This window comes from Terrapene carolina, unplaced genomic scaffold, assembly GCF_002925995.2.
Source record: "Terrapene carolina triunguis isolate 2854851 unplaced genomic scaffold, T_m_triunguis-2.0 Scaffold97, whole genome shotgun sequence".
NCBI classification, from domain to species: domain Eukaryota; kingdom Metazoa; phylum Chordata; order Testudines; family Emydidae; genus Terrapene; species Terrapene triunguis.
This window is the reverse complement of record NW_020664448.1, coordinates 2,201,802-2,227,510: the sequence shown is the minus strand read 5'-3', so window position 1 is coordinate 2,227,510 and position 25,709 is coordinate 2,201,802. Positions and strand designations below refer to the sequence as shown.

General features: G+C 46.9%; 1 protein-coding gene across 3 annotated transcripts in view; it reads right to left on the bottom strand.

Annotated features, from left to right (window-relative positions):
* The window catches only part of GDPD5 (glycerophosphodiester phosphodiesterase domain containing 5), a 308,105-nt gene that overhangs the window by 81,899 nt on the left and 200,497 nt on the right, over nt 1-25,709 (bottom strand). For all 3 annotated transcript variants that reach the window (XM_024205078.1, XM_024205070.1, XM_024205087.1), the window contains one exon: nt 16,749-16,852. In XM_024205078.1, the coding sequence (XP_024060846.1) occupies nt 16,749-16,852 (104 nt within the window). The remainder of the gene's footprint in view (nt 1-16,748; nt 16,853-25,709) is intronic.

Sequence of the window (25,709 nt, the reverse complement as noted above, 5' to 3'; positions counted from 1 at the left end):
GAGGTTTAATCGAGAAGGTGATTTTTGGAGATGTGGAAAACTGGCCACTAGAAGCTGGAACGAGGCCACCAACTCATTGCAAGTAGGTCAAACAGCCTGCAGAGGGTGCACTACAGAGCTGAGCATTGAACAAGCAAAAAAACATGTCCCTTCAAATAAGAAAAATACATAAAACCCCTCTTCGAAACAAGGCAATATAGTGTATCTGTAGCCTTTGCCCCCACACCTCCCACCTTATCCCTCTGGTTCAGTCTTCAATGCACCTATCTATTCAGAGCAGGAGAGATGAGGCGTCAAACTCTTTCTGTGTATTAGCTGCGGCACAAACCACAATCTCCCACTGACGTCAATGGGAGACTCGCACAAAGATCAAGGACACGTTACAGCTTGTGTGTAGCAAAGAGTTATTTGTTCTGCACTTTATTGTTGTGTTCACCATTGTACAGTGGGCAGATACACTCATCTGTAGGACCTCCACAATATCCTAAGATGCCCACATCCCCATTGTGTCCGAGCGCCTGCCAGCAGGGCATTAAGAGACATGACTGACACCTGTCACATGTCGTTCATTGTCTCTCCAGGGGAGACTTGTACGTTCAATGGAGTGTTTTATTTTGGTGGGGGGGGGTTGTCATTTTTTTCTAATTTCATTTCTTTTTTTAGCTGTACACTTTGCTGTATGTGTCCATTGGCGAAGGCAGGTCAGAGGTGGTCCTGCACCTGGAGTGGAAGGTGGTGGTTTATGATGGTCCTTAGTCCCTGTGGAGTTTGTTCCACAGTCTGGGACTGGTCCCTATGAAAGCTCTGCCCCCTGCACAGGTAGAAAGTTCAGTTGAGCCAGAGTAGCAGAGTTGTGGACCATATTCTGCATCCCGGAGCTATAGGATCTTGTAGATATGCTGGATCCAGGCCACTGCATGCCTTGAAGACGAGGACTGAGACCTTGAAAATGACTCACTAGTCTATGAGAAGCCAGTATAGCGAACAAAGGACAAGTTGGAGGTGCTTGCAGCCGCCTGTGTTGCAGAGGAGACGCATTGCAGGACCGATCACCCACCTTTCACAGTCCTTGGCCAAGACTAGCAGCAAGGAGAAGAGCAGCTGGCGAAAGCTGAACCCAGTTTCCCCAAGCACTGATGGTTTCATACCCAGGATTACTGCACTGCTGTAATCCAAACAAGCAGTGACGGAGATGTGAGTAATTAAGCGAGGTCACGGTCTCCCAGGATGGGGTGAAGCCTCCTGGCCAAACACAGAAGGTAGAAAGCGTTCCTCGCGGGTGCTGCTAGGATAGTGAGTAATCACTGCAAACTGCACTGGCCAATTGTGGGTGTGTACCTTCCTCCACAGGGGCTGCACCATGGCTACAATCTCTTCCAAATGCTTTCCTCTACCCACCAGCATCACCCCCATTTTGCTTGGGTTCTGCTTCAGCCAGCTGTTTTTCATCCAGGAGCTGAACTTGTCCAAGCACTGGGCCATCACAACCACCCTTTCTGCCCTTTGTTTTTCTTTCTGCCCCATCTCATCTCTGTTTCGCCCCCTATCCCTGCCTGCCCACCTTCCCTTTCCTCCCTGCAGCAACTCTCAGTTCCTCCCCACCCCATACCCAGGGGGCTATTTCCCCATCCTAACCCACCCCACCCCCACTCAGTCTCTTTACTTCCGCCTTTCTTGTGCATCCTTTCCCCATGTTCCCCATACCCCTTTTCACTATCTCCTGCTCAGCTTTGGATTCCCTTCTCTCCAGTGCAGGGAGATTGGTTCAGTCTTCTTCCATGCCTGCTTCCCACCCATCTCCGTTGGCAGGGTAGAGATGCTGACAGTGAAAGAGTTAACGATAATAGCTTGAACCAAGTAGACCACGATCAGTGCTGTAAGAGATACCACCCCCTTCTCACGGGACTTCAAATGTCAAATTTGCATTTAAATGGAGAGACTTCCCAATAAAACTCTCCCAGACCTAAGCGGTAATTAAAGAGCCTACCGTATTGCCAGTTTTCATGTAAGGATCAGTGAACCCAACGAAACACAAGATGAACTTGGACTCCGGCTCTCTGTCTTGCCAAAAAGACAGTATCCCATGTTGACGAAAGTTATACAATCTTGGGGTTTCAGCTGAAGCCACAGGTTCCCCGCAGTGGAGACCCCATACAGATGTATGTGTTTGATTTCCAGTGCTAGCTTTTGGAAATGCTTTAGATCACGAAGCGCTGCCAGCAAGATGACTTGAGCATGCGAGTGCTTTCCCCCAAGTGGCTCTTTGCCATCCCCATATCTGACTTGTCTGTCAAAAGCATCAGTTCTATAGAATCAACCAGAGCACCTGGCCTCTACAGTAACCAACAGAGAGGAAAGGAGCAAAAGGAAACAAGGGCAGAGACACGTACACGTACATGGTTAGAAAACAGACATTGACTCTTCAGGGATTTGCACAGCAAATACTAAAGAAACCCCTGGAGTTTCTGGGAATGTTGCCCCAAAACAGCACGACACTCTTATCATGTGCAAGGGCTTCTTAAGATGACTTGGAAACCTAGTTATATGCATCTGTAGCATTAGAATTACTGAGGGCTGGTCTACACTTACCGGGTAGTTCGACGGCTGGCAATCGAAGTTCCGGGTTCGATTTATCGCGTCTGGTCTGGACGCGATAAATCGAACCAGGAAGTGCTCGCCGTCGACTGCGGTACTCCAGCTCAACGAGAGGAGTACCGCGGAGTCGACGGGGAGCCTGCCTGCCGCGTGTGGACCGCGTCTGAACCGCGGTAAGTTCGAAGTAAGGTATGTCGAATTCAGCTACGTTATTCACGTAGCTGAATTTGCGTACCTTACTTCGACTTGGGGGGTAAGTGTAGACCAAGCCTGAGACTTTAACAAGAACAGTCTTCAAACAGTGCTCAGCCTGCAGACAAAAGGACTGGGGGTGGGGAGGGGAAATACCCCCAAATACATTTAACTCCCACAAACTCATATCAAACCATCTTCTGTAAATCCACAAAAGACAGGACATTGGCAGTTGGATCCTCCTTCCTCCTCACACCTTGCGTCCAAGTGTAATGCAGGATCTTGAGCCCAGTCCTGGCCCCACTGGAGTAAACGGGAATTTTCCCCAATGACTTCGGTGGAAGCGGGAGCAGATCCCTTTTGTAGCATAGGCCCTGTAGCACTTAGGTACACTGGTGCAAATGAAGCCTGACCCGGAAAGCCCCTCTCCCAGCTTTTGTAAACCTAATTCTGATCCTTAATATAATTTTAAATCTTGCCCTGTGCTTAGTTCCCCTCTGTGCTGAGGTTCCATGTTTTTGGAAGCAAAGCAGAAAGAGACATTCGTCGGGCTCTGCAGTGGGTTATTTTCTAGACTTAAAACACAATTGCAGCTGAATTCTCATGTGGCAGGGAGGAGAGGTTGAGTGCTAGACAGGTGAGGCAATGCCGACTCACAGGCTTGCTTAGGCATGGCCACCTGAACTTTTGAGTCCTAGCGCACCGCTTGGTTGATTTTGCCTCCATAGTCCACTAAAAAAAAAAACCAAAACACGCTGCCTTCATGGCACTCCTAGTTCTGCTGATCCAAGGCATGAATCCTATTGAAAGGTTCACATCCAAGTTTCTAATACAACAGTGTGGAGCACCACCAACCACATAATGGGCCGTGGGGTCTGCAATAGGGAACCGGGAGTCAGGATACCTGGATCCTATGGCTCTTCCAACCAGGGCCGGCACAACCCATTAGGTGACCTAGGCGGTCGCCTAGGGTGCTACAATTTGGGGGGCGGCCACAGAGGCGGTATTTTGGCAGCGGGACCTTCCGCCGCCTCTGTGGGGGGTGGCATTTCGGGGCAGGACCTTCCGCCAAAAGCTGGTGGCGCTTCTGCTTCCAACCTATTGTGTGGGGATCTGGTCTGCAGAATCCCCAAAGTTTCAAGCCTCTCCCCATGTCATTCGGTGAATACATCATACAATGAAGCTGATGGAGAGCTCATGAGACAATGAAGACTGATGTGCCAGCAGCGCACAGTTCACACAGCATTTGCAAAGGCAAAAGGCCCCGATCACCCACCTTTCACAGTCCTTGGCCAAGACTAGCAGCAAGGAGAAGAGCAGCTGGCGAAAGCTGAACCCAGGCAGGACCGAGGTGATGCTGACATACAGCGGGAAGCAGCTGGAAGAACTCGACTTCTCTATAACCGCCTCTGCTACTGAAGATTTCTGGCCTCTAACTGTTAAGCTGGACCCCAGTCTGAGGGTCCTTTTGGCCAGACAGCCACAGCGGCAAGAGATGTCCGTCACAATTCAGGGTGACCATACCTCCCCCTCTGTAGTACAGCAAGCACACCCACACTCAGGCTTCTGGCTCCCCTGGGCAGAGACCCCCAGCTTTTCCCCTTCCAACCAGGGTATTTCCAGGCTGAACAGTTCCCTGCCTACACTGTGATTCCTCAGCAAGGCAGACTATCTTAAAAGGCCAGGCCTGCGCTTTGCTTTCTCTTCAGAGACTAACAATAAAGTAATGGCCAGGAGTTAGAAGTTACCACACCATTTTTTCTAAGCAAACATTTATTTGTAAGCTATAAAGCACTACAGAGAAAACATTCAAACCAATAAAAGAACCTACACATGTGCTGATAAGCTCATCAGAGATCACCCCAACTCCAACATGGGCTCTGGCAGATGAGCTGTCCTTCAAACCACACACAAGAGTTTTCCTGTGGTTTCAAGTTCACAACAGCCTTTGCTCAGAACAAACACACTCATGGAAAGTGTTTACAGCCTAGGTGGCTTTGATCAGGAGTTTCCAGGAGCAGGTAACCAGGAGACAATGGGATTCTCTCTCCAGGCCTCCCAAGGGCCTCCAAAGAAATCCACTTCACATGTATTGTCCCAGCCAGTTATTTCAAGTTCCTAACACTTCCCACAAATTACATTAATCATGTCTCCCTCCTAAAGAAGTTCCATGTAGGGCCGCCCAGAGGATTCAGGGGGCCTGGGGCAAAGCAATTTCGGGGGCCCCTTCCATAAAAAAAAGTTGCAATACTATAGAATACTATATTCTCATGGGGGCCCCTGTGGGGCCTGGGGCAAATTGCCCCACCCTCTGGGCGGCCCTGGTTCCATGCAATCCCACCATAATACATAAAACTTTGGATTTTTAATGCTATGAACTCAACTAATTAAACTTAATTCAACAAGATTTAACTTCATTCAGTAAGGTTTGTCCAGAACGTTGTCATGTCTGTCACAACGCCCACTTCCATCTGCAAGTGGCTCTATCCTATCCGGCATATTCACACATTCAGGAACACCAGGCTTCATCACTACAGCCCATTATATCTAAGAATAAAGCTACATCCCCTGATGCAGATTTGATGGATACAAAACATGACAGCCTGTCGGCATAGCAGCACAGACCTCCATGAATACATCACTTGGTGCTCCTCTTTGAATACAGGAGCCCAGCTCAAGGTTTCTATCCAGATTCCAAGATCCAGAAAATAAGGGAATTTGAGCCACACAAACTGAAGTGGGGGGGGGGGGAAGGGTTCACAGATACCCATGAGCGCCTGAACTGCTGAGTGTCACACGGCTCAGATCGATACGGTCCCGTGCATTTATTGTTTTTGCCATCTACATCCCTAAACTCCCCCTGGATTTTAATGAAAGTCTTCACTTGATGTTTAATATTAAAGTTTAAAACCTGTATTACTGTGTTATAAAAAACAGATCCGTGTTCCCCAGAATCTAGATGAAATCGGGCATTAAGAATTTATTATATAGCTTTAGAGGAGAACAGGATCTAGCCTGCTAGCTCCAAAGCCTCATGTATCCTTCCTTTTTCCAGCCGTGGTTTGACTATGCAGCTATAACCTCTATGCACTGGTGACTTGAAATAAAATCAACTGAATATATGCACCATAGGGAATCACCCCAGGCAATACATTTAAAACATTTACTTATTTTTGGAGGCATGAAGCATAAAAGCTGGGAAGGACATCACATATTCAGGGCTGCCAGCCTTTTAGATAAAGGATGAAAGCCGGCAGCGATATGTGTCAAGCTGTGGTTTTGGTTTGTCTATATACTAAATTTCAATCCCAAAGCGTAACTCTTGTCAAGTTCAGGGCCCCATCCTGCGACCATCTGCCTACGTGAACCACATTGTCCACATGAATAGCCAGTTTAACTCAATGGGATTGCTCACCCGGGGAAATCTGTGCAGGGCTGGGCCCTTAATACGATATACAAACTATACACAGGGATTACCACACTGATCTGTGAAGCATCGCTGCCTCTCAGGTGAGCGGTGGCAGCTGATTAGCAGCACCTGGCAATGCGTTTGCAAAAGTCTGGGTCAGGAAATGACGACTACTCTATTCATTTGAAATTGCAGCTGCAGCTTTAGACAGGCAGAATGCAATAGGGTGGATGTGTGTATAACAATGTGTTTACGATTATAGTTACACTATTCGTATTTTCTTTTCACACTTTAATTGGGACAGGTTGAAGAGGGCCAGTGGCACTGCCTGCGTGAGAGATGGCAAGCACTGCAAATGGCCTGCTGGCCACATCACAGCATCGTTTTTTTTTTAAATCTTCATAACCTTCATGGGATTAAGGGCCCCAAGCAGGGATCAGGGGCCCATTGTACTCTATGAAGATAGCTTAAAAATATATATGGAGATATACCTATCTCCTAGAACTGGAAGGGACCCTGAAAGCTCAGTGAGTCCAGCCCCCTGCCTTCACTAGCAGGACCAAGTACTGATTTTGCCCCAGATCCTTAAGTGGCCCCCTCAAGGATTGAACTCATAACCACCCTGGGTTTAACAGGCCAATGCTCAAACCACTGAGCTATCCCTCCCACACCTTAAAGAATTTACACTCTAGATTGCAACAGGATGACTGGTGAATGAAAAACAGAGAATGGGGTAACAGGACTCCACTTGTCTCACTATTCCAGCTCTTGCTGGCTGGTAGGCACCGCAGCAGAGGCGAGGTTTAAAGAGGATCCTCGTTCATACTGCCTGCATGTCAGTTACCGGTGCAAGTGTCTGTGCCTGAACCACACAGGCGCTCCTGCTTTTCCTACATGCCACTTGGCTGGGCACTTTTTTGATCGCCAGTGCATTTTATTACATTGCAAACAGCTATGCTGAAAAAGCCAGGATGCGCCTCTGTGTAGCCAGTGGAAAGTAACGTTTCCTCCATCCCCAGGATTAGCCTCACAGTAATTAAAGCCTCACGCTGAGTTATCCTCCTCTTTCCTATTATTTTCATAGAATATGGGGCTATTTTTAAAACAGTGCTGTTTCCGTACACCACTGATGTCAGGACTTGAATGCATCCCAAAGCAGGTGGCTAATTGGGGTCTGGTACATACCGAGCAACCGGCCCATTTTTAACATCAAACTGTGATGCTTGAATGGCTTAATGCATATACAGAGTCCTGCTATTTCCAGTCCAGTTAGCATCTTCCACAGCTAATCTTATTTTACGTGGGAGATTTCTTCCCAACGCCATCCACTCACCCACGGCTCCCGACCCTCTCACTAGGACCATGGGTTCCATTAACATTAAATTTTAATAAGCAACACCTTCCTCCCATATGATGGGACATATCGTGACCAAAGCAGCCTTCCCAGGAGCTTTCATAACGGGGCGCCCACATTTTGCGTCACCAAGGGCTGCACTTCCTACATCAGTTCATTAACTCTCCTACTCGTGAAGCATAGAATGCACATTTCGGATCACCTGTTTCCAGAGAGCCCACAGTCTCCTACCAATGTTGCGACCTGCTCTATATTAAGGCTGAGGTGGGCGAGGTGGGACGGCGTGGCAGCTCTCCAGCATGTGCAAAGCTGTCCGTGAGGTCTTCTCCATCCAACCCTTCTTGGATCAAACACGCAAACATGGCGGGCTGGGATTCCAGCATATGGAACAGATGGCCAAGCCACCTGAGACAGCACTGAGTCACTTAGGAAGACACTGGAAGCAATGGAGCGCATTGGAGTGGGTCCAATGCCTGTTACGAGGTGAGACCACCATATGCCTGCAATACGTCATTGCAGTTTCCTGTCAAAAGTATTCAATTGGCACATTTGCAAAAGAGGGGGGCACACAATCAGAAAAACTGCTTGTCCCATGCTCAACAGAATTGCTTGTTGTGCTCCTCAGTACTACAAACCGTTAGTAGATTAACTCCAGGATAAGTGCACAGCTGCAAGGAGAGGGAAACCACAGACTATGTTTTAGGATTGCATTAGCAGCTGTATGACACTCAGGCCCCATTAGCGCAGAGGTTGTACTGTGGGACACAGCAGTCTATTACTGGTGTCTAGGGCTACCATATGTCCGGATTTCCCCGGACATGTCCGGCTTTTCGGTCTATAAATAGCCATCCAGGGGGGATTTCTAAAAATCTAAAAATGTCCGGGATTTCCCCCCGGTCGGCTATTTATAGACAGAAAAGCCGCTGCTCGCCAGCCAAAGCCCCTTCCCGGGTCCCCCCATCCCCTGCAGCCTTACCATGCCGTCCAGCCCCACAGCTGTCTTCCCCCTCCCCCCCTCCCCTGAAGGCTCCGCCCACCTGCTCCTCCCCCTCCTCTGCTTCCCGCGAATCAGATCTTCGCGGGAAGTCTGAAAAGAAGCAGGGGCAGGCGGGCAGCAGCAGCAGGTAAGCTGGGGCGGGGGAGGGAGGAGAGCTCCGGGGAGGCGCGGCCCTGGCTGAGCGGCTCCCTCCAGCCCAGGCCGAGCAGCGCCCGGCGACCCCGGCCCTGGCCCCAGAGGCTCCGGCCCGGCTCAGGCCCCGGGGCACTGGTCCCGGTTCCGGCCGAGCGCGCCAGCCCAGCCCCGGCCGAGCACCCTCGGCCCCAGCAGCTCCGGCCTGGCTCGGGCCCCAGGGCGGCGGCCCCGGTTCCGGCCAAGCGCACTAGCCCAGCCCCGGCCGAGCACCTCTGGCCTGGCCCCAAGCCCCGCGACCCCGGCCGGAGCTCCGGCTGGAGCGCAGCCCGATTCCAGGGCTCTTTAAAGCCGGCCCTGGTCAGGGGACAGGGAAGGGGGGTTGGATGGGTCGGGAGTTCGGGGGGGGCTGTCGGGGGGCAGGGGTGTGGAGAGGGGTTGGGACAGTCTGGGACAGGGAGCGGGGGGGGTTAGATAGGTCAGGGGTTCTGGGGGGGCTGTCAGGGGGCCAAGGGTGTGGAGAGGGGTCGAGGCAGGCAGGGAGCAGACGGGGTTGGATGGGTTGGGAGTTCTGGGGGTCCTGTTAGGGGGCGGGGAGCAGTTGGATAGGGCATGGGAGTCCCGGGGGGTCTGTCTGGGGGCGGGGGTGTGAATATGGGGTGCGGGTGTGGATAAGGGTCGGGGCAGTCAGGGGACAGGTAGGGTCCTAGGGGGGCAGTTAGGGTGGGGGGTTCTCAGGAGGGGGCAGTCAGGGGACAAGAAGCAGGGCGGCTTAGATGGGGGTGGAGTCCTAGGGGGCAGTTAGTGGCAGGGGTCCCAGGAGGGGGCAGTCAGGGGACAAGGAGCAGGAGGGGTTGGGGGTTCTGAGGGGGGCAGTCAGGGGGTGGGAAGTGGAAGGAAGTGGATGGGGGCAGGGCAGGGGCGGGGCTAGAGCAGGGCTCCTCCCCCCCATTGTCCACTTTTTTGCTTGTGGAAATATGGTAACCCTACTGGTGTCTTCAGACGCTACCAAAAGGATTGAGGTTCTATTGGGCTGGGCGCTGCAAACACACACAGAGACAATCCTTCCCACAACCCAGATACAGAGACAGATGAAGGGCAGGGAGCAGGTACATCTATCATATCAGCACATGGATATGGGATAAATTGGCAGTTTTCTCAGTTGCAAGTTTTGCTGTTATGTTTTTTTTTTTTAAACTAACCCTACTACTAATATACCCTATGAAATATTATCTCTGTTTTACTGATGAAAATACAGAAACAGAGAGAAAGTAACTTGCTCCTGATGACAGGAGGGAGCGGTGTTAGTGCTGGGAGTATGACTCGGGAGTTCCTGGCTCCCAGACCCGTTCAGACTTCTAGACCGTGCCATGCCCACATTTTTCAAACATGCTCCGTGATTTTGGGGTGCCCCAGTTTTGGTGAGACGAGCGGAGCACCCATAACTAAGTCAACAGAACTGTGCGTGCTCGGCATCACAAGTTGGGTACCCAAAACTCCAAGCATCCAAAGTCATCAGCCACTTTTGAACATTTCAGCCTAAGCGCGATGTTCACTTAGCTCATGCTAGGCCTGAAGAGAGATATCTCCAACTGTGATCTAGATCCAAATGAGGCCTTCTTTCCCAGTCCTCCTCTAGGGCTTTTGCTTCATTAAAAAAATAATTCCTTTTGGATTTTATAATGAAATAAGCTAGGAGATTGAACGACATGATGCACTAGCTGGCACCATTACAAACTAGAGAGTGCCATAACTCCGACCTTGCTGGCTGGTGTCCAGTACGCTTCAGCTGCCAGAAGGCCTGCAGGCAGTGCAAAGCAGCTGGACACATTCACCCATACAGAGTTGGAGCCACCTGCAGCGGTGACACTCCAGAGGGGTCAGGATCCTTCATTGGGATCTACACACTAATGCTAGAAGGGAAAATAACGTGCTAGGGAAGCAGTTTTGTCTAGTGGTTTGAGCCAGGACTTAAGGGATCTATTCCAAACTCTGCCAATGAGACAATGGGGGAGTTTAGGCAAGTCACTTAAGCACTACGCTTCAATTTATCCAGCCGCTTTATAGATGTAATATTGCCTTCCTCATTAGGGTACTTCGAAGGAAACTCAGCAACTGACCTTTGCAGAGCTTTGTTTGGATTTCTCCTGGTTTCTTCCAGAGACCTGGCAAAACCTTCCAGCAGCCCAGGTTTGCTCATCACCTTGGCAACCCTGCTCCACTTTGGTTTCAAATTCCAATGTGAATCTGAAACCAAGTGAGTTGTGTGCAGTTAGAGCTTTGTTGCAAACATTTTACCTGGGCTCTACTCATGTGGCTTCATTGTCTTTAACAGGTCAGCAGATTAAAAAAGTAGTAGAAATGTCCAGGATGGCTTTGAAAGAAGTCTGAAGTATTCACTTTACATTCCTTTGCGATGAAAAGCAAAAGCAGTGCTGGAAAAAGCCCTGGCCAGTTCTCCAGGTGCGTCCACACAGAAAACACTCCCCCCTGCTCCCAGGCAGCAAGTCTCAGAACCCGAGTCAGCGGATTGCTGCAGAGCTAAAAATGGCAGTGTAGAGGTTTGGACTCACCAGGGTTCAGAGCCTAGGCTCCAGCCAAAGTCCAAATGTCTACACTGCTATTTTTAGTCCCACAGCATGAGCCCCTTGAGCCAGAGTCAGTTGACCTGGGCTCTGAGACTCACTGCTGCTTTTTTCATAGGGTGACCGGGGGGGGGGGGGGGCGAAGAGTTGCACTGTGTAGACATACCCAGAGAAACTGGGGCTGTGGCATCGGAGCTTACAAGAAAGAGAGAGGAAAAAAATGTGCATTTGATATGGGATGACAGAAGAAAAGATATTGGGGGTCTTGAGGGGAATTTAAACCCTTGCACTTTCCCCTCAGGTAAAACAAAAATAATAAAAACATTAGAACATCAGCCACACACAGGTATTTGCTGAACATTTGGACCCAATTAATTTGTATTATTTATATTGTGATAGCACATAGGAGGCTTAGTCACACCCCAGGACCCCATGGGATGAGGCGCTGTGAAAGTGCAGAACAAATAGACGGTCCTTGCCCCCAAACAGCTCGCAATCAAAGACGAAAGAGAGGCAGATACAGACAGACGGGGGAGCACACAGAAACAACACGTCTCAGCGCGGTAAGTAAGCAACGAGGGGAAACCATGGAGAGGAAAAACATGAGAAGGAAAATGAAGTGCCATGAGTGACATTACAACAAAACTCGCAGAGGATTGGTGACAAGTGTCTAAAAGACAACTCATCATGGTACCGCCACCTGAGACTGAGTTTCTCTTCAGCACTTTAAGTTATTCTCCCCAGCCCGCAACATCAAGTTATTCCAGGATATAAGACATCCCAAATAAACATGTTCCACTCTAAATGTCTATGAGGATGGACAGGCCATGCTCAATAAAACTGTCCAATGAGCTGACAGGATACAAGCTACCCCCAAACACATCCTCAGGAGCACTATGTTAATCTCACTGCTGAAAACATGAACTTGTTTAGAGACAGCCCTGTCTTGTATTAGTCATTTCTGGCAGGAAATCGCTACCATCATTAAGTTTTTTTAACATTCATTCAGTAACTTCAGCATCCTAACAGGCAGTTTATTTATGGGATCAACTACCAGTTGCATTTTTAATAGAATTTGCACATTGTCTTTGACAGGAAGATGATTGCTGAAGTGATTTAGTGGACAGTAGCTTGGGCTTTGCTCTAAAGCGTTTTAGAAAATTGCTAAGACATATTGCAAGAAATTCAATTTTATTATAGGTGGGCTGAGTAAGGTTGCCTGAACTTTCCATAAAAATGCCTTTTTTGGTTGCTAGCCCAGGCTGATTTTTATAACCCCCCCCCCCCCCCCCCCACACACACACACACACACACAAGAATATGGTTCTGCTGTTTCTGAGAACAAGGCTAGGGGAAAACATGTTCTGCAGTGGTTAAAAAATTCTGGTGATTTTTTCTTTGAAACATTCTAGTGCCCCTGTTCTGTGGAGCAGGGACTTGAAATTCAGCAGTGGGGGGGCCTGCATGTCAGGAATTTGCCTTTTGCCATCCCTGTGAAAATTCACCACAGTTTGGCCGAGTTATAAAGGCTTTGGGGAGGGGGGTGGGGAAGGGAATCACGGTAAAATCTCTGAAGAGTCCAGCCTCAACCGCCATGTTCCATCCGGACCCCACACCAAACCTAGTGCTGACCTGACTGTGCAGGGGCCATCCCCACAGAGCAACGGAGCATACTCCCGCCCAGGGCTACAGGGACTCGGAAGAACTTTCACTGTAATGGCTGCCCAGGCCAGCGTGGGGCCAGGAACCGGAACTAAAAGCAGGGAGCAGCTCTCTCCTGTACTCTCGATGCCCTGGCTGCAGCATGGAGAAGGAAGCCATCCGATCTGAATGGAGAGGGGACAATACGCGGACTAGGAAGACGGGAAAGGACTAGGCTGGGACAAGGAACCTACCGAAACCGAGGACTGGAAAAGGGAAAGAAACTGAGCAGGAGTTGGCGAAGGGAGATGGGAACAGGAGCCATGGATGATGGGGAGAGACTGGGAGCTGGTGAGGGAACTGGGGGTGGAGAATAGGAGAAAGTTGGCTGGGAAGGAACACCTGAGATCCGATGATAAGCTTGAGGGAATATGGGACTGGCTGGACAAGGACTAAGCAGTCTAAGCACCTGTCTGCATGGAAGAAATGGGGGAGGAGAGAGCTCTGACAAGGAGCTGGGACTGATGGGGCTAAGAGACTGAGGAAAGGAGCCGGGGGGTGGGGGGGGGGGAGGAGGTGACTGAGATTGGATGAGAATCACAATGGCCGGGGGGAAGAAGAGACAGATTAGAGGAGGAGCTGGGGGTGAGGTGGTAAATTGGAACTTGGACTGAGATAGTGGGGACTGTCGGAAGAGAAAGGACGCTTTCTTGGTTAAGACAGTTGAATGCGTTCCTGGAGAACTGGATCCTACCCCTGCCTGTGCCCAAGCGTTCCCATGTGACGCTGGGTAAGTCACTGCAACCTAATTTTCCCCAGTGGTCACTACTTGGGAGCGGCTCATTTTCTGGGTGCTTGGCTTGAGACCCTGGCGTCTGATGTGTGGAAGTGCTGAGCACTCAGAGCTGCCGCTGAAGTCCCTGGGAGCCATACTTGAACATAGTTAGTGCTATACAATGCTGAGTACTCTGAAGAATCAGGTCCTAGGTATCTCAAATTGGGCACCCAAAATTAATGGCTACTTTTGACCTTCATCTCACTGTAACTCAGCTCCCCGTCTGCAAAATGAGGCTCAGACTCCCTCACTCTATGGGGGCGGTTGTGAATGTTTGTGAAGCATTCGGATACTATAAATGATGAGCACCACAGTAATTTCCTCCTGGGATTTTCTAGTTCTGTCTTCAGAGCAGGGGATGAATAATGTGCAGTAAACAGAGCCTGGGGCCACACATTTAACAATGAGGATAAAACAAAATATTGCACAGCGGCTCATTAATTGAGCGCCGTCCATCCTGTGCACTGAATGAAGGAGGGGCCCTGTGGAAAAAATACTGCAAGACCACGTAGTTAAAGACTGTATCATAATACGGATGCACAGCGGTTGTGGGGGGTGAATTAGCTTCATTCTTTTAACATATTTCATATTTTTATAATATACATTACACCCAGTAATAAACTAAGGTATATTGAAAGAAATATTTTTCTTAATAAAGGAAGCATCGCTGTATCTCTTTTCTCCCAAAGAGAAATCATCAGGATCCAGCACCTTTGGTAATAAGACAGAGCAAACAAATCCACTAAATAAGTTTTTAAGCATTGTGCGCATATTTAACATACACATACACTGACTTCCTCTGTGATTGTACCTAGCAGAATGGAGCACCCAGAACAATGCACTACATCAGAACAATAGGGAGATGGGAGTGACAGGCAGGTATGTATTGTGGAAGCACTGATAGTGGCTCCATAGTTAGGCCTACGTCAGGCTTTTGACTGACAGGATCTTAAAACTTCCCTGGAGCAGAAAGAATAGGTTAGATGTAGGTTGGCCAGGTGCCCGGTTTTTGACCGGAAAGTGGTCGAAAAGGGAACCTGACAGTGTCCGGACACCTCTCCTGACTGGACACCCAAAGTCGGGTCACTGCGGGTGGGGGAGGCACCGGGTCATCACCCGCACCAGCCACTGCTTGGCTGAGGCCACCTCCTACCTGCATTGGGCAGCTGCAGATCCCAGCCCTGGCTCCGAGGCAAGTCCCTCCCGACCCAGGATGGGGATGGGGAGAACAGCAAGCGATTGGCGGGAGGTGGGATGGGGAAGGCGTGTGAATGGGGGCCGGGTCTTGGGGGAAGAGGCAGGGAGGGCAGGGCCGGGCCTCTGGGGAAGGTTTTCAACTAGGGGTAAAAAAATGGAAATGAATCAGAGTAAGCTGGTTTTGTGTATACATGGTTTGTGTATAAATAGGTATTTTTGTTTGGTTGCCTCCTTTAGCCTTTATAGTGGAGAGAGGAGTTTGAACCTAGACAAAAAAGTACCACTCCTTTTTTGGTTCGGTTTGAATTTTTCACATTTGGGAGGATCAGCTTGAAAAACAAAAGCCAAAACTAGAATAAAAAAACATCACTACAACTAGAATAGCCAACGTAGATTCAATCTGGGGTCTGACAGTCTTATGGAAGCAAACAATTGACAAGGATCAACAGGATATGACATCACAATACCTTCTTACACAACAGGCATTTGTTAAATAAAATTACTAACTAGAGACACAAACTCACTTCAACAACTTGACTTCCACCTTTTTTCTCCACGTTTACCATGGAGCATACCCAATCTGTAACGCTGCACAGCCCACGTATAGTGGCTAAATAATATAAATACAAGTATATATATCAATACATTTACCAATGTAGACCAGAGGTTCTCAAATTGGGAGGCGGGCCCCCCTGAGGGCAGGGCGGAGAATGTATTGGGGGAGAGGGGGTGGTGCCGTGAGAAGAAAAAAAAACCTTACTGTGCACATTTTGCTCACAGCAATGAATAACTAGCAGTGCTGATTCCTCCAGACACATCAGGTGCTCAGACAGGCTGTACATTTTCATTGATTTGGGTTACGTTTGCATAGCATTATACAAAATCGTTGCCATCTGTACGTGAATCCATTTGCCGCGAGGCGGTGTGCACATTTAATTGTAAGCATCGACCACCATTGCAGTTTTGTTTTGGCTCTTATGACCATGGGTCGTTGGCTCTGTTTGAATCAAGGTCTTATTGATTTTAATATCTAGTGAGGGTTACGTGTTGGGTTTTTTTTTAATTGGCATATGTACTTGTGTGGCGAGGGAGGGAGGGCATAAACTACGACAGACACAGAGAACATAAGAACGGCCATACTGGGTCAGACCAAAGGTCCATCCAGACCAGTATTGTGTCTTCCAACAGTGGCCAATGCCAGGTGCCCCAAAGGGAGTGAACCTAACAGGTAATGATCAAGTGATCTCTCTCCTGCCATCCATCTCCATCCTCTGACAGACAGAGGCTAGGGACACCATTCCTTACCCATCCTGGCTAATAGCCATTAATGGACTTAACCTCCATGAATTTATCTAGTTCTCTCTTAAACCCTGTTATAGTCCTAGCCTTCACAACCTCCTCAGGCAAGGAGTTCCACAAGTTGACTGTGCGCTGTGTGAAGAAGAACTTCCTTTTATTTGTTTTAAACTTGCTGCCCAAGAAGGGGGGGTGTGATCAAATAAGTTTGAGAACCACTGATGTAAACAGCCAGAAGACATTCTCACTTAATACAGACCCCACCACCCATTTACTACAGTTACTGATTCCACCAAAGGAACCCAAACGTATCATTAATGTTATAATAAGTTCCTTAAATAAAAACAAACAAAAAACCCACCCACCCGCCCGCCCACACACACACACACACACACACACACACACACACACACACACACACACACACACACACACACACACACAATAGAGGCCTGGTTCACTTCAAGAATATACGAATCTGCATGTGTTGCCCCCACCAGAAACGCTCTACTTACCAGTTGATTTCATTGTAGTCATTGTGAACTTCCCACCAGAAATAAAACCAGACCAGTGTCAGGAAGAAAGTGAAGGTGAGGATTAGGAACCAGAGGCGCTCCCACTGTGGAGACAAAGGAAATTAACATTAGCAGGGGCCTACAATGCAAGGATTCCAATGCTCAGAACTGATAAAGTCTCATGCTTTGTCTATACATAGTTTCTGTACCAATCAATTAAATTGGTAGAAAAGCAGATTTAGTTCTCTAGTGTGGATACAGTTGTGCTGGTATAAACACCTTTATTCTGATATAACTAGTCTTGGTAAATTTAAATGTCTATGCCGGTATAAATATCTTTAGCCTGGCATAATTACTTCCACATATGATGGTTGCAACAATTTAAGTAAATTAGCTTTTCTACTGATTTAGTTAAATCAGTGCAAGAATTCGCTGTAGACGAGGTCTAGTTTGAGTTCTTTTTTGATGCATAGAGAATGAATCCCCTCGGCTCTGCAGAGGTGTTTGCAATGAATGCAAATCTAACCTCTGCTGGCTGAAATACTTCACACAGGCTCACTCTGTTGATGCCGAGAAAGAGGAATGGCCTTGTGGCTAAAGCATGGGTCTCAGAATCAAAGAGACCTGGGTTCTACTCCCAGATTTGCCACAGGCTTCCTGTGCAGGAAAAGACACTATTATTCTGGGACACAATTTCCCCATGTGTAAGATAGGGATAATACTCATCTCTCAGGGGTGCTTGAAAGTCTTTATTCACTACAGTTGTCAAGTGCTTTGTGGTCCTTCCTTTGGAAATACTATATAATCTCAAAGTATCTTTACTAGCTGGGCTTCCCTCTCTCACAAGCTCAAGGCAACTGTTGTGAATTCGACTCCCGTTGGTGCCATGTATGTAGCTAGCCAATTATTGTTGTGTCTACATGACTCCATGTACCATGTCATGGATGCTCAAAGAAGAGCTTTGCCTCAATGCTACCCTATGTCTGTAGGCCAGGGGTAATCTATTTTTTGTCAAAGTCCAAATTTCTTGGTATAGTCAAGCTCTAGAAAAAATACAAAAAAAACCCCAACAATATTGATAATAATAAGTAAATAAAGATTTTTGCAGTCTGTTCAAAAGCATCTGGCAGTCCGAATTTGGCCCCCGATCTGCCTATTGACTACCCCTGCTGTAGGCCTTTCCATGTCCAAAGCACTCAGATACATGTGTGTGTAAATCCAAAGTTCCCACCGGCATCACTTGTTTTTCCACCCTTATAGAGAGTATTTTGCAAATGATTTAGTGGAGAGAAATAGGCAACATTTGACTCAGACAACCAAGTTTTATATTAATATTCAGTTTTGCTTATTATCTTAAAACCGGCTACTTGGTGTTCCATTCCAATAGACTGGAACGTCCCAAAGATGTTAATTTAGGAAGCAGCATTTGGAGAAAGCTGTTCTGTCTGTAACTAATATCATTTCTGTGTGTTCCTCACTGGTTATATTCCACAGCATTAACAGTTCTACGGGCACAGACGCTTCTGCTTCAAATGCCTTTCAGTTAACTTGGAACAAAAACTGACGTAAATTAACAAAGGAGAACATTCAAATTAGTCCTCTCCCTCCAGAATTAACAAGACAGGATACCCAAATTTATGGGCAGGCTCAACTACTAGAATTTCTTTCTAAACTCTGAACACACTATTAACCGGTTTTCAAAATATTCTTTTCACCTGTGACTTTGCTTTTTAATTACAACAAACAATGCAACCACCACAAATAACTGAGTATGCGTTTTGGTATCGCATAAGATTCTACCACTTCTCTCTCCTTTTTATCTTAAAGGTTAGTGTCACTTACGTAACAGTATTTTGATTATAATTCATCATGCACAAGCCTGGATTCTAATTTGGTGACAAGGCTTTTTGCTTTATGCTCCACAGCACAAAATGAGTGCAGAAAATACAAGGACTGGAATAATTTAATCACCCTCTTTGCTTGCAATAATGTTTTCCACTAGACATTCCTGGTTCTTGACACAGAGGTAAGGCTTGGCTTCTCAAGAAATCCTAAGGGAGTTGGGTGCTAAATCAATATCAATGGCATTTGGGTGCTTAATTCCCCTAGACCCCTTTCAAAATCCCATCCTAATATTTGACATGTTTAAAATTATCAGCATCAGGGTAAAGACAGAGCGAGGCTGAGAGCTTTTCAGATGCAACTTCTACAAATATTAATTGCAATTAAAGTCACATGGCTAAATTGCTGTGCTGAGATCTTATACACCATCCCCCGCCCACGCCTCCAGCCTGGCTAGGAGTGCACTGAACACAGGCTGTGCATCCTATCGCACATAGCTTCCCGAGGCTGATGTGAACCCCCAGGAAGGGGAAAGTGATAACGTTTAGCCATCATGCTGCAGCCCCATTGAAATCAATTGAGAGTTTTCCCCATTGGTTTCGATAAAGCCAGGATTTCATGCTGAATATATAAATGGGACCTTGCATTTGCCATGCACATCCGCTCCTACTTAATGCCTTTCTGTACACACCGCATCTAGCAAAGCAACAATTAAAACCAACGTGAGAAGGAAACGTTTCCACGGTAAGATGTCGCATGATAAACCACCTTGGTATTGAAGATCTGCCTAGCCAAGCTGGGGTGGGGGAATGGGAGTGGGGGAGGAGAAAAGGGTTTGTTTTTTTGGATGAAGACAAACAAGAGATTGAATTAGTTAAGAATGAGATATTCTGTTACACTACTCGGGGGGTTGTCACTACGTTTAGAGAGGCACTGACTGCTTTTAGCACAGGAAAATGGGAGTTAGGAGCTCCCAACTCTGCCACGGATTCAAATCATTACTTGGGCAAGTTCCCTAACTTCCCTCTGCCTCAGTTTCCACAAAATGAGTTCAATAATTCCCTCTTTCATGGAAGTGGCGTTGGGATTCTCAAATGACCAGCACTAGAGTGGCGTAAATTAACACAATGCACCCGACTTCTACTTTCCTTACCACCAAAATTCATTTGTACCCAAGAGGTGTTTGTGACTATATTTTACACACACTGGATTTTCCCTGCCTCCCCATCACAGGGGTTCTCAACCTTTTTTTCTGAACCTCCCACCCCTAACTCCATACCCCACCTGTGCCACAACAGTGTTTGTGCATATAAAAGCCAGGGCCAGCGTTAGCTGGTAGCAAGCAGGGCAATTACCCAGGGCCTCATGCCACGGGGGCTCCACAAAGCTAAGTTGCTCGGGCTTCGGCTTCAGCCCCAGGTGGCGGGGCTCAAGCTTTCTGTCCTGGGCCCCAGTGAGTCTAATGCCGGCCTGCTTGGCAGACCCCCTGAAACCTGCTTGCGGCCCCCAGGGGGTCTTGGACGCTTGGTTGAGAACTGCTGCCCTATCAAACCCACTTCCTCTTCATTTTAAGAGGTGACTTGTACTCAGAGAAACCTCACTAGTCTTCAACGCAAGAACGGACATACCGGGTCAGAACAAAGGTCCATCTAGCCCAGTATCCTGTCTTCCGACAGTGGCCAATGTCAGGTGCCCCAGAGGGAATGAACAGAACAGGTAATCATCAAGTGATCCATCCCCTGTCGCCCATTCGTTCCCAGCTTCTGGCAAACATATATGGCCATTGATGGACCTATCATCCATGAACTTACCTAGTTCTTTTTTAAACCCTGTTACGTTCTTGGCCTTCACAACATCCTCTGGCAAAGAGTTCCACAGACTGTGAGTTGTGTGAAAAAAAAATACTTCTTTTTGTTTGTTTTCAACCTGCTGCCTATTAATTTCATTGGGTGTCCCCCTAGTTCGTGTGTTATGAGACTGAGTAAACAACACTTCCTTATCTACTTTCTCCACACCCGTCATGATTTTATAGACCGCAATCATATCCCCCCCTTAATCGTCTCTTTTCCAAGCTGAAAAGTCCCAGTCTTATTAACATCCATCATTTCCTTTTTTATCCAGTACTTAACAACCTGCTACTCCCATCGAGTCCAGTTCACCAAATTACTGGATAGGTTTTCCAAAGCAACAGACTTGCATTTATCAATATTCTACCTCCAGAAAGGGAGTTTAAAATATGCCTAAAGTGCTGAGATGCTCATTTCCTGGGTTCCTCTGCCTCTTGGCTTGAAGGATTTGAAATGGCATTACCAGTAATAGAAACTTCCTAAACATGTGAAGAAGTAGATATCGAGGTTACCCAAACTATCCTTATTTATCTCACACCAACACTGATACGAGGAAAGTGATCTTTAAATAAGGAGACAATCACTTTGGGATAACCTTGGATTATGTTCAGGCATAGGAGGACAGCTACTTCGACAAACAAGCCAAGCAGGACATTTCAGGGCAGTTTATTTACATTGCATTTATATGCAAGTACCATAATTTGTGCGGGGGTCTCTAGTGGCTATTTAGGTCCAAGTGTCTGTGGCGGATTGTTCTTCCTACATATATTTGCTTAGCTTACTGTTTGAAAACCAAATCAAATGCCTCTTAGACATAAAATTTATAGAAAAAAGTATACCAGTCTTGCGAGTTGTTTCAGAGGAACAGAGCTTTACAAGTCTAACAAAAAATTGTGGCATCACTGACACATGCAGAGAATGGAAATTATTCTGGCCATCTTCCAGAATTTGATTAATTTAGCCTTAGGACCAGTACAAAAAAAAAAGCTCATCAACTCCAACATGACCGTGACACCTTTACAATTCTAAGTTTGAATAATCACAGATAGCACTAATATTTTACAACAGTATAAAGCAATGGTTTCAGCCCTGACAGACTCCCAGCAAATATTAGACTTTAAAGTCATGTCCTTCTGATTACTAGTTGATTCATGAGTAACAACTGTATCTAGTTGTACAAAATGTAGTTACAAGAACATGAACAGTACCATTATAAATATACAGTTTGAAAGTATATGAAATTTGCATATTTGTGTATTCTACCAAATTTTCCAGCTAACAAGTTTCTCAGCTTTGACATTTTAGCAGTAACTCTAGTGAGAAGTTTGGGGTTTTTTAAAAATGCTTTTTTGACTTGAACGTTAAAATGCCGGGATGAAGAGATCATGCTAGCTGGTTATCAATTACTTGTGCAACTTTTGACCCTCATGTTGTCAAAAAGGAGCACAGATCCACTTTGTGAAGCCTTACAAATGAAACCTGGTAGGGATTTCATTGAGGAGGAGATGGTGCTGTTAGTCTGGCAACATGAACATTTTGGACACTTTTTATAAAGTACATGCAGCAAGTAAACGAAGACAGGGATTTGTTTCAGATAAACATGGCTACTAGTGCTATTGTGGGAAGTCTTTCAAAGGACATATAGAAACAGAGGTCATGACCACTTACAGTCATTAGAAATTGCATGGCTCTTTCCTCAAGCCCATTGTCCTGACCAGATTTCAATTTGGGTGATTACATTCTGCATATCTAGCACCCCCCTCCCTCTGTAGTTTCTACCCAGTATAGTATATACTTCCACGCTAGACTATTAAAGGCTTTATATACAAGCAGCAAGATCTTGAACTGAATCAGCCAAGTTCATTAGCAATGAACGTACGCTGCAGAATTCCAATAAGGGGAACAGAGAACATGAGCATATCCTAACACTGGGAATTCTGTAGAGTGGATACAAATAATTCACATGAATGCTGTATTTGATGTGCAGTGTGTATTCTTTTAATTTGGGGGTAATCCTTTTAATAGGAGATAGTCCTTTGGTCCCACACTGCTCTATTCACATCAGTTCCAAGTTACAAAATCCACAGGAGATACGTGTTCTTAGATCCATTTTACCAATGGGTAAGATGAGGCTCAGAAAAGTACCTTGCTGAAGGTCATAGTGATAGTGAGCTCAACTCCCAGATCCTTACTCCAACCCCAAGATGATCTCTTTGCTTCTAAAGACATGAATCGTGCCCATAATATGATAGCCAGTTTGACTAAAGTGCAAGCTCTAAAGAGACAAATGGATAAAGCAGGTACATGCAATAGTCTCTTGTGGAGCACACCAGCAGAGTTCACCACAGTTCAGAGGACGATGGAAAATTGCTTGCTTGTTTAAAATACAGAAAAATGATTTTGAGGCACGAATATTGAAAAGGTCAAGAGCAGAGTTAACATATCAAACTAGAGAAGCACATTTCTTCTTTTTCTATATTAAATATACCACCGCACTTGCAATTCATTATCTACTCTCTAGTGCCTAATCTTAGTGGCATTTCAACAAAAAGGAAGAAGAGACACTGGCTTTCAGAGCGCCTACAGTTCTGGTCAAAAGTTATCAAATCTTCATTTCTAAAGAACTTTCCCATCTTTGAGCTGCAGTACGAAACCTTTCAAAGCTGACGGCAAGCATGCAATTCCTGAAGATGATCTGTACCACTGGGTGCTTATTGTAAAATAATAATGTACTTGACACTCCGATAGCTCCTTCCATCTGTGGACCCTGCATCACCTCACAATAATCATCAACACCCCCTTAAGATCTGGAAGTATTATTCCCAATATAAAAATCAGGAAACAGAGGCAAGGAAAAGTTAAATCTTGCAGATTCTTTCCGCCTAACATCCGTAAAACAAGGCTTTTCATATCCATCCCCTCAGCTAAAACTTGCATCCAGGCTTTCATCATCTCAATTACTGTGGTGTCCTTTTCCCAGCCTTGACAAATGCAACCTTGCTCCACTCCAACCCATTCAGAATACTGCTGCAGAGACCATTCTCCTAGCCCACCATTTTGACCATATCATCCCTCTCTTTGCATCCCTCTAGTGGATGCCCCTGCTCTACCTAAGCAAGTTGCTTGTCTTTACTTTCGAGGCCCTCCACAGCCTATCCCCACCCTACATGTCCTCTCCCTACTGCACACTTGTTACACTTTCAAACCAACACCTTTGTATTTTCTCTCATGTTGCCCCCATATATTTGGAAGGTGCCCCCTGTAAACACCCACAAAACAATCTCATTATCTACCTTCAAATCCCTCCTCAGGGCTCTCTTTTGTCACCATGACTACAACAACTTGTCAACAGCTCTCATCACACCAGCAGCCCACTGCCTATCACGCGGACCAGTATTGTCTCATTGTTTCCTTGTCCTCCCCCAGTATAGCATCTGTACCCATCTATTGTCTCTTGTCATACTTTGATTGTGAGCTCCTTGGACAGGGACTGTCTTTCTGATCTGTCCTTGTACAGCATCTGGCACAAAGGGCTCTTGGTCCATGACTAGGGCTCCTAGTTGTTTGGTAATACACATTATACAAGTAATTAATAACTCGGCCAGACTTTCACATCAAGTCAGTGGATGAACTAGGAAGACAACCCCCACGTCTGCACTGTAAGTTCTACTCCTCTGTTTTAAAAACAGTGAGCTACGTATCAGGATATGCTGAATTAGTTTTCCACCTTTGGGGGTTAGCTTTTGGTCCCTTGACGTTTTAACCAGCCTGTGCTACTGTGACTCCATCAATACATACTTTCACATCATAGCATTAACCACCCTGCAATGCCACCAGAGGGGCTGAAGGAAAGCACTTTATTTTATTTTATTTTCATTTACTCTGTGGCTTTGAAAACATTTTATATCCCAATGCCCCTCCCCAGACTGTAAAAGCTTCCAAAAATCACTGGATATGCTAAACGGTAAACACTTCTGAGTGCTTAGATACCACAGTGACTATTTTAATTAAATCTTTCCTGTTAAATTAGAACAGATGAGATTGCTCTCCCCCTCGTAAATTATTTCAGTGTACTGCATTTTGAAACAGAGCTTTTCATTTTGGGTGGTTTAGCTTTTAAATCAAGAGTTTCTTGTTGATCAAGAACGATTATTATTTTTTAAAATACTTTTGGACAAGGTATATTGGCCACCATTGAAATGATAGCATTTGCCAAGAATAACCATATAGTACCGTCTGAGAAGTTCAGTTTCCCCCTTTCCTTACAATAGGAACTAATTTGGTATCTGTGTGTAGGCACCCTTTACTAGAGGGACCGCTGAACTTTATTGGGAGTGTTCCAGGGGAAAAGCCTGTGAGGGGCAATCTAGCCTTAGGGCTGGTCTACACTGGGGAGGGGGGGGGGGGGGGAAGATCGATCCAAGATACGCAAGTTCAGCTACGCGAATAGCGTAGCTGAAGTCAAAGTATCTTGGATCGAATTACCTGGGGTCCACACGGCGCGGGATCGACGGCCGCGGCTCCCCCGTCGACTGCGCTACCGCCGCTCGCTCTGGTGGAGTTCCGGAGTCGACGGTGAGCGCGTTCGGGGATCGAGACACGATATATCGATCCCGGATAAATCGATTGCTACCCGATACGGCGGGTAGTGAAGACGTACCCTTAGAGACTACAACTCCTATGATGCCTTGGGGAAAGAGGGAGAGACTTCCTCGTGTAGGGAGAGCAGGTGGTGGACTGCATTTTTGGGAAAAGGAGTGAGATTGTGCTGTGGACATCTGTCCGTACCAGGATCTGCTGCTAGGAAGCCAGAAGCTGGTGCTGAGAGCCTGCAGTAGGGTGACCAGATAGCACGTGTGAAAAATCAGGACAGGAGGTGGGGGGTAATTGGTGCCTATATAAGACAAAGCCCGAATATCGGGACTGTCCCTATAAAATTGGGACATCTGGTCACCCTAGCCTGCAGGGACTTTGATTGAGGGAGCCTCAGAGGCTGTTGGTGGCTTCACTGGGGTCAGAGCAGAGACTGTTGTTGTGCCTAGAGCTGACTGAGGTGGGGCTGCAGTGAGGGAACTGTGAGGAACCCCCACTGTTGTTTGGGAAAGTACTTGCAAGGGAAGGGGCACAGCAGAGAGACTGAGTCTGAGGAGAGGCAGAAGGATCTTCCCACCGAACCAGGGCCCAGAGCTGCTGGCATTTGGTGGGACCAGCTCCAATCGTCAGAGGGGTTGTGCAGCTTGTTGCCTTGGCTGGACTGACACACAGAACCAAC